General features: G+C 44.9%; 4 protein-coding genes across 4 annotated transcripts; 2 read left to right on the forward strand and 2 right to left on the reverse strand.

Moving 5' to 3' along the window:
- Positions 1 to 644: 644 nt before the first annotated feature.
- Positions 645 to 2,447, reverse strand: PtA15_1A125 (uncharacterized protein; the record flags this gene model as incomplete). Its single annotated transcript, XM_053165119.1, has 6 exons — positions 645 to 779; positions 867 to 1,160; positions 1,243 to 1,406; positions 1,475 to 1,614; positions 1,733 to 1,997; positions 2,069 to 2,447. The coding sequence occupies 6 exons, from the start codon at positions 2,445 to 2,447 to the stop codon at positions 645 to 647; spliced, it is 1,377 nt and encodes a 458-aa protein (XP_053016342.1).
- Positions 2,448 to 4,777: 2,330 nt separating this feature from the next.
- On the forward strand, positions 4,778 to 5,340 carry PtA15_1A126 (uncharacterized protein; the record flags this gene model as incomplete). The annotated part of the gene is made up of 3 exons (XM_053165120.1): positions 4,778 to 4,988; positions 5,096 to 5,205; positions 5,278 to 5,340. The coding sequence occupies 3 exons, from the start codon at positions 4,778 to 4,780 to the stop codon at positions 5,338 to 5,340; spliced, it is 384 nt and encodes a 127-aa protein (XP_053016343.1).
- Positions 5,341 to 7,660: 2,320 nt separating this feature from the next.
- Positions 7,661 to 8,223, reverse strand: PtA15_1A127 (uncharacterized protein; the record flags this gene model as incomplete). Its single annotated transcript, XM_053165121.1, has 3 exons — positions 7,661 to 7,723; positions 7,796 to 7,905; positions 8,013 to 8,223. 3 exons carry the CDS (start codon positions 8,221 to 8,223, stop codon positions 7,661 to 7,663), a joined length of 384 nt encoding a protein of 127 aa, XP_053016344.1.
- Positions 8,224 to 10,372: 2,149 nt separating this feature from the next.
- On the forward strand, positions 10,373 to 11,175 carry PtA15_1A128 (uncharacterized protein; the record flags this gene model as incomplete). The annotated part of the gene is made up of 5 exons (XM_053165122.1): positions 10,373 to 10,430; positions 10,514 to 10,601; positions 10,714 to 10,783; positions 10,856 to 10,967; positions 11,054 to 11,175. The coding sequence occupies 5 exons, from the start codon at positions 10,373 to 10,375 to the stop codon at positions 11,173 to 11,175; spliced, it is 450 nt and encodes a 149-aa protein (XP_053016345.1).
- Positions 11,176 to 14,298: the final 3,123 nt, after the last annotated feature.

The raw sequence follows: 14,298 nt of genomic DNA on the forward strand, positions 1-14,298 counted from the left end.
AAATTTGGTTCTTACCGCGCAGTACTTTAGCTTAGCATTTGGCTGAACCAATGCAGATGCTCTGAGAAAGAATAAATATATATTGATGTAAACAAGGGGAAGATAGAGGAAGACAATAGCCAAGCGGATTCCAGAGCGGAGAGGAAGAAAGAACGGAAGGGGCGTCTTCTTCCTTCCTTCCTTCCTTTCTTTTTTTCCTGGGTTTTCTTTCTCAGGCTCCTATGTAAGCCACCATACGACTTTGAATGAATAAGAAAAGGAAGTGATAATGGTAGCAGGAGTGTACAGGTCTGCGGCGTTTCAGATAAGTTTCGGGAAAAAAGACGTTTCTGATCTTGGTCTTCTTGTCGTTATGGGTGGTGAAGAGAAAGGGAAAACAGTTATATAGAAGCTACTCTAGGGGTTTATGTGTTGAACTATTCCATTTCTGGAAAGGGATAAGTTCATTTTATTGGTCGAAGAGAGGGAAAAAAAACAAGACCAAAGGTAGAGAGAGAGATAGGACGGGAGGGAAGGCAGGCCGGATACGGCTCCAGTGAAATGTTGACTTCTTCCCTTGCAAGCGCACTCTTTATTCTCCGTCTGTTCTAAGTCAAGCATAAGGTCAAAACATGGAACCATGAAAGATGATCTTCTGAAACGGCTCAGGAAGCTGAGACGTCGTTGACTTCGACTCCCGAGTCGGACACCGAGCCCTTTGAGCCAGGACTGGCCAAGCGACAAGCCGCCTGGCCTTTCGCGTTCTTCCAGAACACCACGTCGCCTTCATCTTCAACGAACTGCAATCGCGACGCACACTCCAGTTAAGACGAATGTACAAAGACTTCGATGAGCTAGACAAGGGGGATGGGAGAGAGGATACGTACTCGACATTGGTTGTAAACCTTCCACAAGCTCACCCAGGCGTTCTCGTCCGACTTGCGGTAATGGGCGCCCAGCTTGGCCTTGATAGCCTCAGTGGCATCCCAGGCGTGGTAGTGGGGGATTTTCGAGCAGATGTGGTGGGCTACATGGGTCTCGGCGATCCCGTGGAAGAAGAAGCCGTGGATGTTGCGGTCGATGGTGCAGAGAGCGCCTCGTTGGAAGTTAAACGCCCCCTCTCGGTAGTGTGGAAGCATAGGGTCGTTGTGTTGAAGGAAGGTGATCATGACAAGCCAGTGCTAGATTGAGAGCAAACAAGGTGAGCTTGGCTTAGGTCGACATATTGGTCTGCATTTCCTCCATGGAGCTGCGACGGCTTACGTTGACGTTGAAGTAGGGTACGATGTAGTACTTGAAAACGGTCAGGAAGTCAGTCTTGTATCCCAGGATGGTGAGACCAGCGAGCGTGAGCCCGATACCCAAGTCGGACTTCAAGATTTGGGAGCGGTGTCGGGCATCATAGATGATCGAGTTAGGATTGAAATCTGGATGTGGTCATTAGACTGTCAGAGAGTGAGCGCCCTGATGATGACGATCTGTGATTGTGGCTTACGGTTGGTCCAGGATGGGTAGCGGGCTTGGCCGGAGGCATTGCTGAGGATGTACATGGGCCAGCCAAAGAGTTGTTGAAGGAATAGGTTGAACAAGTTCCACAAGGGAGCATCTTCCAAGAGATCGTCCATAGTTTCATAACTAGGTTAGATGATCGAAATTTCGTCAGAGAAAAGGGAAAAAAAAAAAAAAACAGTTAGAAAAGCTTGGCAACCGCCCCAAAAGTTGAAAAAGAGGCAGATCATAAACTGAGACTGACAGTGAGGGTGGTAAAGTACCCTCTCGTTCGCGCTTGGATGCGTTTGAGGGCAGAGGTGGTGCGCCACGTTGGGAACGAGTCTTTGGCACGAACACCTGGTCTCGGCTCATATGACAGGTTGCGGCGTGGTGTTGGGCATGGCTGATCCTCCAGGAATGGTAGGGGACCAGGAGGAGGGAGTGAAAGATGAAGCCGACGGTGTTGTTGATGGTCTTTGAGCTCGAGAATGCCTGATGACCGCATTCATGGGCGAGGACCCAAACGCCTGGATGATGATGATCGGGTGTTAGTTAGAGTTTCATGGACAATATATAAGATTTAGAGAGATAGACTGACCAGTCCATACCAATCCGCTGGCATAGCCGTAGAATGCCCAAGCGGCGATGCGGCCGAGGGTGACGAGGCTTGGATTGGAAGTGGTTAGCGAGTCGAAGAAGGGGTCGATGAACCGGGCCAGATAGATGAAGGATGAGGCCAGGAAGATGTCCCAGAGCAGATAGACGCCCGATCTGAGTGCCGATCGCTGGAAGCAGTGGGCGGGGATGGCAGAGAGCAGTTCTTTAATGGTGAATTGTGGAAGTTCGAAGATCGGGAGGGAGGACTGGTTATCCTCGTCATCGGAGGCAGAAGATGCAGATGAGCCGGCCAGATGGATGACGGGTACTGGCTGGGTGCGATGGTGGAGGGTGGATGGGGGTTCTTGTGCTTCGGACATGGCGGTATGTGCTCTGGGTAGCTAGTAGTAGGAGATGGAGTGGTGGGAGGGAGAGGGCGGATGGCGAGTGGCCGAAACAGATGGGTTTTTAAGTTTGCGACTTGAATCGCGCAGCCTCGGCAGAGGCAGAGGCAGAGGCACGGGCAGCCGGAGAAGACCAGGTAGAACACAACCACAACCACAACCACACCAAAACAAAACAAAGCAAAGCAAAGCAAAGCCACCCCCTGAACCACACTCGGACACCCACACCACTCATTCACATGCACCAGGAAGCAGCCGATCTGCCAGTCTGGGAAGTCGCAACCACCGGAAGAACATTGGCCAATCACCCAGGAGAAGAATCGGCCAACAACCCTTTCTTGTTCTACATCTCACTAATATGTAAAGAACTCCATCCAAACACTCGCTACCACTGCATCATACCCGAATCAATTGGCAGGCCAGAAAGCAGGTGGAGGCACGTTTGACCCGGCAAGGCAAGACTGCTTACGAGCAACATACGTATTAGTTATTACACCGCCTTGAAACTGACGTGATTTATTGATCAGCTGTAGACGGCAATCGATATCACACATTCGAAACAATTCTGCTAGGTCGGTTGGGATGTATTGTATACGATGCGAGCATGCTTTGAAGCGACTGCCGTTTGGGTAGAGTCCAATAGATTCCCGTTTTAAAATTGCACCCTCCTCAGTCATCATACATAGCCGTTTCCTATTTGTTTAAATTCATAATATGTAAGAATTAATGGTCTTGGAAAGCTTCGGACCAAGCAAATCGATCCTGAGGGCAAAGAGTCGACAGCCGAGAAAGACAAACCCAGCACGCAGATTCCCTGGGCAAGCCCGGGTGACGATATGTATTCAAGCAAGGAAAAGACAAAGGACTTGGAGGAATTTAAATCTGGCAAATATTTGTGAGCAAAGACTTGGATTACAATCGGCCGCTCGCTCCACAAACAATTCACAGCTTCCATCATTCCAACCGCCCCTCCCCACTCCCAAGAAGAGCGGAGGACTTCGGTTACGTATCGCAACAAGTGCTTCATGCCAGTGCCAACGGTGCTGCATGCACTGAGAGAGACACCGAGCCAACGTCGCGACTCCCCCGTGAGTGCCAGGAATTGCCTTCGACACACATCTGCCGAAACTTTCTTATTGAGGTTTGCGGGCATCCACATTTTTTTTTCTTTGCTGGGAATGTTCGGGACTAGGAGGGCTCCTGATTGGCAGTTCCCGATAGGGTTTTCGAGATCCGTGGGCCCCTGTTGAGCTGGGTGGTGAAGAAACGATCATAACCGGCCGGCGCAGCCTCGGCAGGCGAGCGAGAGCTTCCTGCCGGTCAGCCTGGTGTTGCGTTACACTCCGACCAGGATAAATCTCTCTTGGCCGACAAGGTTATACATATGCAGGGCCAGCTTGGTGATCAATGCGCAAAAGAGAGAGTAGAAAGAAAAAGAGAAACAACGAAGGATTACCAGATAAATATTCAAAGAAAGAGATGGAGGAGGCGCGGCTGGCTGCACTGTCGAGGGAAAACAAACGGCCCTTGGACAAGGGGGAAAAGCTCCCGGGGAGAGCCGCGAAGGGGCAGCCCGGCATGGTCTCTGGCACTGTCGCACTTGTGCGAAGTTCGCTTGGAGAACTTCCACAGAGGGTCGGAGACCAGGCGGGAGTGCTCCCGGTCAGCAAGGGACTTGCATTCATACGATTCCTTGGCGCCTGACTGGCCCAAGACTGTGAAGAGACTGAGAGCTAACTCAATGCCCTTCATTAGTTGCGAGACAACAGTTGCAAGACGATGTGTTGCGATTCATCAGTTGTTATCTTGACCTCACAGCTAGACTACCTCATTAAATCTGGGTCTTTGTTCGCCGATCGGTGTGATGGGTCGTTGGTCCCGTCTTCCCTACCGATGGCTGTCTCTATTGAAGTCGAGTCGGCAGCTTGTGAGATGTTAATTTGTTGCCTTAAAGCGTGTCGGGATGGGTTCCTAATGACACCATACATTTTAGCTGATGTCTTGGGCCACCGAGAGTCGAGATCAATGACCTTTCGACGAGAGGATGCAGTATATTCATTAGACGACCAAGAAAAGATGGCGTCGGCTGTTTACTTCTCAAAGCAAGCAGTAGCTATCAGCGCTGTGCCCTAAGCAAGTTGTATTTACTTGACAACTCCCAAAATCCGCAGGCATAAAAAGGGGAGGATCCTGCAGCCATTGATGATTCCTCACCCTCCATCCTCATCTTCAAGTCGCATAATAAATCATTTTTATAAATTTTCAAACCAATTTCCAAAATAAAACATTACCACCAAGTTCCCAAGATGCAAAGCTTCAGTTTATTCGTCTTATTCGCAGTGTTGTTGATCAACACTCAAGTCACTTATGCGGCAACAAAGACTCCTCAACTTCAACCAAAATCAGTTTCGTGTCCCGCTGCTAATGGTCCTACAGACCGAAAAGATGCTTATTGTGTCAGAGCATTTACCGCTCAAGAAGCCGCTGACCCTGCGAATAAAGGCAAAACCATGTTTAGTAAGTTTTATCGGGTTTTTGAATCGATCACTTGAGTTATCTAGTTATCATCGAGCTAATCTCCGGTGTATCTAAACAACAATGATTCTTGTGCCACAATCGTGCAGAGCGCTTTGTCGAACAAGTTGACGGCAAATTTACCTGCCAGGATGTGGATTTAAAGAAGGCACCTGCCGACGCTGGCTATTGTTGCAACGCTCCGGGTAAAGTTAATGAGGTGAGTTTCGAATCTGCAATCTTCAAACAACACATAATAAACAATGTGATCTAACACCCCTCCCGATGGCAGGTTTCACCAAGCCCCCAAAAAATGTGGGATTCATGCACCCAAGTGCAATTCCTCAAGAAATAAGCTTCCCCCGGCCTTTGTCTTCAAAGTGGACCGTTCTCAATGGCTGGACCTATCACATGCAAATTCCATGCTCATTCTAGACTTATTAAATTCTAAAATTGTAGTAGAAAGTGATTTTTGACAGTGTAATTGTTGAGTCAATCACTTCAAATAGACTAGAAGAGGCCAAGTCAGCTTTCCCGCTGCAAATTACATGACAAAACTCCCTCCCCCCTCACTTGAACATGTCTAAAAGATGATGTCTGTTGCTGCAAGCACTGGAGATCACACGAGTGGTAGATGAGAGAGAGAGGCTGGTGAGATGGGCAAGAACAAATTTTAGGCATATGATCTATCAACATAAAACAATCATTCAGGGGGTAAAGAGAACAGGCAAGAAAGCAATCTGTGAACCTGGGTGTGTCATGTGATGGTAGGTCACAAGAAGTTTGATATGATTCTGGATATATTTCAATATATCGAAATATCAATAGAACAAGAGAAGGACAAGAGAAGAAAGAAATGATGGTGTGAGTTTGATTTATAATTGTGGGAACTTACATCCACTGTCTATGCTACAACCTTGAAGTGTTGGATGCCAAGCTTCACCAGATTCAACAAGCTCTTCACACAAAGAAAAATTGGCAAGAATACAAATTAGACAAGTCTAATCAGCCCAGGTTTTTAGACTATGTTGATGATACTAGATAGTCAAGGTTCTTCAGTATAGATGGTCAAAATCAACCCGTTGCGGGTGATATTTGCTGGCGGGTACCCACCAGTGAGTGGGGGGTACAAGATTTTGCTAAAAGCCAAGAGTGTGCCTGGGACACGGGTATACTATCAGGTATCCACCCAATTGTATGGGAAGGAATCTCACAGGAGTGTGCTTTGCAGTGCAAAACTGTGTTTTTCAGTGTTGGTGGTGAAGTTTGTTTTGCATCTCAGAAGTGTGTTTTCAACTGCAGAAGTGTGTGTTTCAGTGCCAGTGCAGAAGTGAAATTTGCAGCGCAGGGGTGCATTTTGCAGTGCAAAAGTGTGTGTTTCCTGCAACCACACTTCTGAAACTGTCCTGCAAAAAGCACTTCTGCACTTCAAAACACACTCCTGTGGTTCAAATCACCTGTGTCAATGCAATCCATTGGTTTTAAACCAAAGATAAATCTGCTGTTATCTTTGGTTTGGATCCAATGGGACAATGGAGCTGGGCAGAGCTGTGTGGAGTGAGGGTAAAATAAGCTCCCCACACACTTTTAACCAGTATTTCTCATTGCCTTTTTTGTAAAAAAAAAAAAAAACTGTCTAACCCCTCACCCCCAATTTGCAGATGGGGATAGGGGCAATTGAACTGGCAACCTGCCTGTCATCACTTTGCAGCGACTAAGACACATTTTTTGCAAGGGGCTGTTTGGGAGTAAATATAACCCAGGCCAGCTCCGCTCAGCTCTATCCAGCTCCACCATCCCATTGGTTCCAAACCCAAGATAATGGCAGATTTATCTTTGGTTTAAAACCAATGGATTCAATTGACACAGGTGATGTGAGCTGCAGATATGTGTTTGGCAATGCAGAAGTGCTTTTAGCAGTACAGAAGTGTTGTATGCAGGAAACAAGCACTTCTGCACTGCAGAATGCACTTCTTCCCTTGGGAAAAAATGGGCTGATTAGACTTGTCTAATTGAGGTTCCTGATTAGACTTCTCCAATTTGTGTTCTTCCCAATTTCTCTTTGTGTGAAGAGCTTGTTGAATCTGGTGAAGCTTGGCATCCAACACTTCAAGGTTGCAGCATAGACAGTGGATGTAAGTTCCCACAATTATAAATCAAACTCACACCATCATTTCTTTCTTCTCTTGTCCTTCTCTTGTTCTATTGATATTTCGATATATTGAAATATATCCAGAATCATATCAAACTTCTTGTGACCTACCATCACATGACACACCCAGGTTCACAGATTGCTTTCTTGCCTGTTCTCTTTACCCCCTGAATGATTGTTTTATGTTGATAGATCATATGCCTAAAATTTGTTCTTGCCCATCTCACCAGCCTCTCTCTCTCATCTACCACTCGTGTGATCTCCAGTGCTTGCAGCAACAGACATCATCTTTTAGACATGTTCAAGTGAGGAGGGAGGGAGTTTTGTCATGTAATTTGCAGCGGGAAAGCTGACTTGGCCTCTTCTAGTCTATTTGAAGTGATTGACTCAACAATTACACTGTCAAAAATCACTTTCTACTACAATTTTAGAATTTAATAAGTCTAGAATGAGCATGGAATTTGCATGTGATAGGTCCAGCCATTGAGAACGGTCCACTTTGAAGACAAAGGCCGGGGGAAGCTTATTTCTTGAGGAATTGCACTTGGGTGCATGAATCCCACATTTTTTGGGGGCTTGGTGAAACCTGCCATCGGGAGGGGTGTTAGATCACATTGTTTATTATGTGTTGTTTGAAGATTGCAGATTCGAAACTCACCTCATTAACTTTACCCGGAGCGTTGCAACAATAGCCAGCGTCGGCAGGTGCCTTCTTTAAATCCACATCCTGGCAGGTAAATTTGCCGTCAACTTGTTCGACAAAGCGCTCTGCACGATTGTGGCACAAGAATCATTGTTGTTTAGATACACCGGAGATTAGCTCGATGATAACTAGATAACTCAAGTGATCGATTCAAAAACCCGATAAAACTTACTAAACATGGTTTTGCCTTTATTCGCAGGGTCAGCGGCTTCTTGAGCGGTAAATGCTCTGACACAATAAGCATCTTTTCGGTCTGTAGGACCATTAGCAGCGGGACACGAAACTGATTTTGGTTGAAGTTGAGGAGTCTTTGTTGCCGCATAAGTGACTTGAGTGTTGATCAACAACACTGCGAATAAGACGAATAAACTGAAGCTTTGCATCTTGGGAACTTGGTGGTAATGTTTTATTTTGGAAATTGGTTTGAAAATTTATAAAAATGATTTATTATGCGACTTGAAGATGAGGATGGAGGGTGAGGAATCATCAATGGCCGCAGGATCCTCTCCTTTTTATGCCTGCGGATTTTGGGAGTTGTCAAGTAAATACAACTTGCTTAGGGCACAGCGCTGATAGCTACTGCTTGCTTTGAGAAGTAAACAGCCGACGCCATCTTTTCTTGGTCGTCTAATGAATATACTGCATCCTCTCGTCGAAAGGTCATTGATCTCGACTCCCGGAGGCCCAAGACATCAGCTAAAATATATGGTGTCATCAGGAACCCATCTCCGACACGCTCTACGGCAACAAATTAACATCTCATAAGCTGCCGACTCGACTTCAATAGAGACAGCCATCGGTAGGGAAGACAGGACCAACGACCAGCCCCCCCCCCGATTGGCGAACCAAGACCCAGATTTAATGAGGTAGTCTTAGCTGTGAGGTCAAGATAACAACTGATGAATCGCAACACATTGTCTTGCAATGAAGGGCATTGATTTAGCTCTCAGTCTCTTCACAGTCATGGGTCAGGCGCAAAGGAATTGTATGGGGAGGCCTAGTGGTCTCCGACCCTCAAGTTCTCCGAGCGAACTTCACACAAGTCCCTCGCCTGCCGGGGGCGCAACAGAGTCAGAGACCCAGAGACCATGTCAGGCTGCCTCTTCGCGGCTCTTACTGGGAGGCTTTGTTAAGCTCGTTCTCCAAGGGCCGTTTGCATGGGGTGGGCCACAGGCGGGAGTCCGGGACAGGCGTGTGTGCTGTGACAGCAGCGTGTAATGCGCGAAAAGACAGTGAAAGGGGTGCAATAGGCATGTATTGGTAATTGTAGCTATTTATGCATTCATGGATGCGTAGAAAAGAAAGACAACGGGCCAGCAGGGTCTATTGATACCCTGCGGTATGATGAGAGAACAACCATAAGGAAATGCTCCCTCGGGGAGAGACCTGAGGGGCTCGAGGGAAGACAACCGGCGAGGTATCTTATAATGAACAACAGTGGAAACGGGCCATTGGCCCAAACGTGGAAGAAAGGAAAAGGGGGCAAGGGGACATCCTCGTCGTCTTGATCGTACATCTGGTCGTGTGGATACCCAAGCCCGTCGCGACGAGGGTATAGCTGGAGTCGTCGGAGCCCGCCGGGTGTCACGGGCACGGCTACATCCATCGACACCGAGAAGACTCATTCGACTTCATGTTGCTATGATGAGATTTACCCATCTTCCTTACTGTTTACATATTCCTTTACCCTCATCCAGAAATCCGCACTCAGCCTCCAATTCAACGGCTCAATCGCCCTTGCTTTCGCCGTTGTGACGATTCAATCACCTTATCGAAATTCCGATTACCTTTTGTTCCATTCACCTCGATCAAGTAAAGTTTCTCACAATTTAATTCTAGCCATGGAACTTCTGTTGAGAGATCTTATCTGATAGGATCCGGACTTGTCTCTCCTCAGCACTGTTTCGTCGTTACTCCTGATTCTCGACTGCTGGCGGTCCGATTTTGAATCCCCCGACGCCAGGTGCGAAAGGTGTGTTCCATGAGTATGTTTACTTTCCTCTCATCGCCAGGCCGATGGACCTCAAATGCACTCATTATTGTGGCTGAGATGGATTCTCTCCTAGTCATATAGGTTCATCCAGTCCAATTAGTCACAGGTTGTTCTCCTTTCCCATCGTAAGTAACGATAACATTCGATCGGTGCTTTCTTGCCACATTCTTATGGAAATACATTTCCTTTAGAATAGCGCAGGTAGTTTATTGTCAAGTTGTGCTAGAATGTTCACGATTGCTTAATGAAATATAATCTCCCTTCACTCAGTTCGTCTCTGCTCTGCTTGAAACCACTTCAACGCGTGAGCCTTCCTTCTCTTTTTAAGCTGATTTTTTTCTGTTCTCTTGGCTGATACACATTATCTTTGAAAACTCTCAAATTTAAATCTGCGTCTTGAAGTGCATCCTTTTGTTTCCTGTTCGATACTGCTTGGCCCATTTTGATTCGGAGGGTATTTTCCTAGGTGATCACTTTTTTCCTGAATCCGAGAGTAGGCACTCTTAGTCTCAACAAAACCCGGCCTTTGGTTTGCCGACATGGGCAACTTGATCTGGAGTGATTGGGGGCGGTTAGTCGCCCTCACCGCTGGATATTGTGAGCGTTCAACCATCTCCACCAACTCATTTCGTCATCCCAAAGATAGTCTCAGTTTCTCAACAAGAATAAATTTGCGACAGGGAACCTATGGGGAGCACTATGGGGTATATTTTACCGCAAGTACCTCTGGGACTTTGTAGGCGGTAAACTAGGTCCAGTTGGGATCATGTCAGTATTATCCTTCGTTTCTTTTAATTTAAACCGTAAAAACTTCGAATGAAAGTGAGGCTGATTATGACAAAGTCTCATATATATCCTCCCGGCTGGTAAACCTTTCAAGTCCACCCGGGTTTGCCGCGCCATTCATCCAATTAATTGTAAAGCTTCCAGCAATCCAAGGGGCTTGTGCAGTACGTGTCAGATACCAATATTCTCATCTTAAATCTTCATGCTAACAAATCATTTCTTGCACTTCATGATAGATCTGTGGCTTACTTACTGTGCTGTTCGAGTGGCCTGTGTTCCCTGGAACATTTCTTTACCGGAGTCTGGCCTTTAAAGTCGTATTCTACTCCCTTTCTGGGGTCCTTGCCGGTATTTCTGACTTCATGTCTTCGTATTTGTGAACCAGTTGAGGCCCCCCAAGCAATCTAACTAAGCGGATCTTTTTTCCTTTGCAGGCATTTGTTATCAGACTGCAGATGCGTCAGTGATCTATGCGATAGCGATTCTAGCATATGTTGTCGCACTAGGGAAGGACGAAATCGTTGGAGAGAAACCAGCCGATAATTCAAGGGTTTGAGATCGTTGCATCAATTTGTCGGCCACTCATGACGATAAAACCACATAAATTATAATTCAACCATAATCTTGGGGCAATCTAGTATCGCCGTCAGGTAGTACTAGAAATAACCTGAACACCCGCTAGTTGTATTCCTGTAGCAACCGACTGAAGATTAGAAAAATGGATATCACTCCGGGATGCCCATTGAATGCGATTGATTGGCTTCTTTTAAATGCAGCTTCCTTTGGTTGAGTACGAAATCACCGGGATTTTTTAGTCGTTAGCGTCGTTCTTATTTCAATGTACATACCAGAAATTTCATCAACCTGTTAATATAAGCATTCTGGCCAAAAACAATCCAACCCGTTCCAAAAGTTTAAAAACACTTTGTTGATACAAACATTTTTCAACCGTTTTTCATTCGTTCTTGCAACCCCATTCGCAACTTTTTCCCAATCCGACAACCCAAAAGTGGATCAAAGGATGTGGGGATACCTCGGCTAGCTCTTTGTTTTAGGGTGCATCTATTGCCATCTTGATAGCACCCTTGGCATGTTGAACCATCAAGGCTTATCAGGGCTGCTTAATCTTCGTGAAAATGCTACCCTATGTCCCGCGTTCGCCGAAGTACACCACTTTACTACTTCAGTGGCGATGAGTTCAGTCGTCGCACATGATGTACCAGCCCTTCAGTCTGTTGCAGCAGGGCTGCGAAACCGGCCGGAAATAGCATTTGCGTGGATTAGTTTGAGCTATTTCGAGCAGTCCGTCCGATCATTTTGTAAGATTGGTGTTTTTTGCGTTGATAAAGTGCATTAGGTGCATGTTGTTACTTGTCTTGAAATTTGTCCATCTTGAACACACCTTGCAGTAACGCTGGCCCGCAGGTGTAGATGCACCTATTTCTGGCTCAATCAGTTGTCGGAGTGTATCAGTGATTTGTATTTTAGATATACAGTCTAGCTGCGTCCAAATTTTTGCATTTCCTGTGACATCCTGTGATGGCCTGCAGGATTAATTTGAATAAGGTTTGCAAGGCACTTGTAGCTATTTGAAGGCTTTATAAATTGTCAGCTCTAGGCATATTTTATTTCTCGAATTCCGCCCTCTAGCTATCAAAACCTTCTACTTTCTTCCCATCAACTGATAAAATGTTTATCAAAATCTTAATCATTATAAGCGCATGGTCTACCTCATCAACATTTGGTATGCCTATTGATGAGACAGTTGAAATTCATGCCACAAGCAGTGCTGGTGAACACCTATGGGGTAAATTCTCCTGATCTGATTCCATAAAATCATCATATGTTGATGACTAATTTTTATCTCAACCCTGAACTCAAATTAAACAGCCCTTCCAGTATCACCAACAGATAGAGAGATGGAAGAGCTTTCAACAAAAGCTTCCTTTTGTGGTACCTTTGGAAAAGATGCATTTCTGGTCAATACTAAAGAAGATGTTGAAGATAGGAAATTTTTGTTTAAATATATCTATCAAGGATCCCCCTCATCTGCCCCTTTGACCATTGAACAATGTTGGTAAATCATTCAATCTAGAAAGATTTTGAACTGCTCTATTTCAATATCATGAGGCTAACTCTAGCTATCTTTGCAGATAAAAAGATGATTGAGGATAAGGAGAAACACGGTGAGTTTAGCTTTGATTATCTTGTTTTTTTTTTGTATAAATTTGCATGCAGTTGCTTCACATATGGTGTTGGGGGGTGAGGATTTTTTCGCTTTTGAAACACAAAGAGAATTTTTAGACTCTTTCAAGGAATGAGTATTGTCATGCTGCTACTGTCAATTTTTGGAAGACTGCTCAAATGTACTGGAACAGCCCGGGCGACTAGTTTAGTGAAGAAGAGTTCTTGGCACCGGTTTACTGAAATGCATTTGGGGGAACTCCTCCTTGTTGAATTGGTATACCCAGAGCCAAGTTTTCTGGGACACAATCTTTGTTGATTTACTTGTAAAATCAGGAAGTTGCCAGGGTCCCTCCCTTGGCAAAAGGTTGACTAAAGGTGCCAGTTGGTCCAGTATTTTCCAAAGAATTAAATAAATGAACCCTCTTTGTGTTTTAAAAATTAAAACCCGCCCCCATGAAGCACACAATCATGAGATCACAGGCAGACCCTGCAGCCTGCATGAAGAGTACAGAACCACTAAAAATAAGCTGCTAACAGGTGAATATTCTTGTTTTTTTATGTACATACAGAGAAAATGAGCTCTCTTTATCAAGATTCACGGGATGTTGAAGCAATGTTTGAAGACGTTAGGAAATATCTTACACTCAGTCAAAAAGAAAATTTGGTTGACAAGGAGACAATTGAAAGGTATTTGAAGGCATTCAAAATTTCTGAAGAATTTAAAAATAGGATTTCACTCTTCAAGCAAGTCAGGTTTTGGGCAATAGTACATTCTGAGTTAAATGGATCACAAAAAACACAATCAAGAAATAACTCAGATATTCTTCAAATAATATTAAAGAATTCACAGAATGGTCAGATTTCACAATGGTTTCAAGAAATTATACCCACTCAACTACTGCCACTAATTCCAGAAAGGATATGGAAGGATCATGCAAGCAAACTTGTCAAGGATATAATAAAACACATTGGGGATTATAAATCAGAGCATGAATTTGATTTTCTCCAATCTGGTTCAATCATACATGTATACTGCTTTCCTCATCTGTTTAAGACCATTGATTTCTTGTACAAGAATGAATTCATTGATTCACAGTCCATAAAGAGGTTATTTAAAAATAGGGACATGTTTAAACTAGCAAAAATATGCACACATCACTATTTTCAGAGTGGAAGTGAATGGTATAGCAATGATAGTTTGGCAGGAATAAATGAACACTGGGTCTGGCCATTTGGGTTCAAGTTTTATGAGGGTAAGCTATTTGATCTAGATTGACATGTGGATTTCAGATTTTGGGCAGAATCTTAACAAATCCTTTGGCAAAAAAATAATACAGCCCTCAATAAAGAAGATCAAGTGAAGCTGAATCTCAAGTACTTGATATCAAATATAAAGGCATCAGGAAAAGCAGAATTCATATTGCATACAACTGAAGAATGGGAAGCTATATCCAATTCATTGGTGAAGTATGACAAGTATATTGAAAAAGAA

The sequence above is a fragment of the Puccinia triticina genome, chromosome 1A, assembly GCF_026914185.1.
Source record: "Puccinia triticina chromosome 1A, complete sequence".
In the NCBI taxonomy this organism is placed as follows: Eukaryota; Fungi; Basidiomycota; class Pucciniomycetes; order Pucciniales; family Pucciniaceae; genus Puccinia; species Puccinia triticina.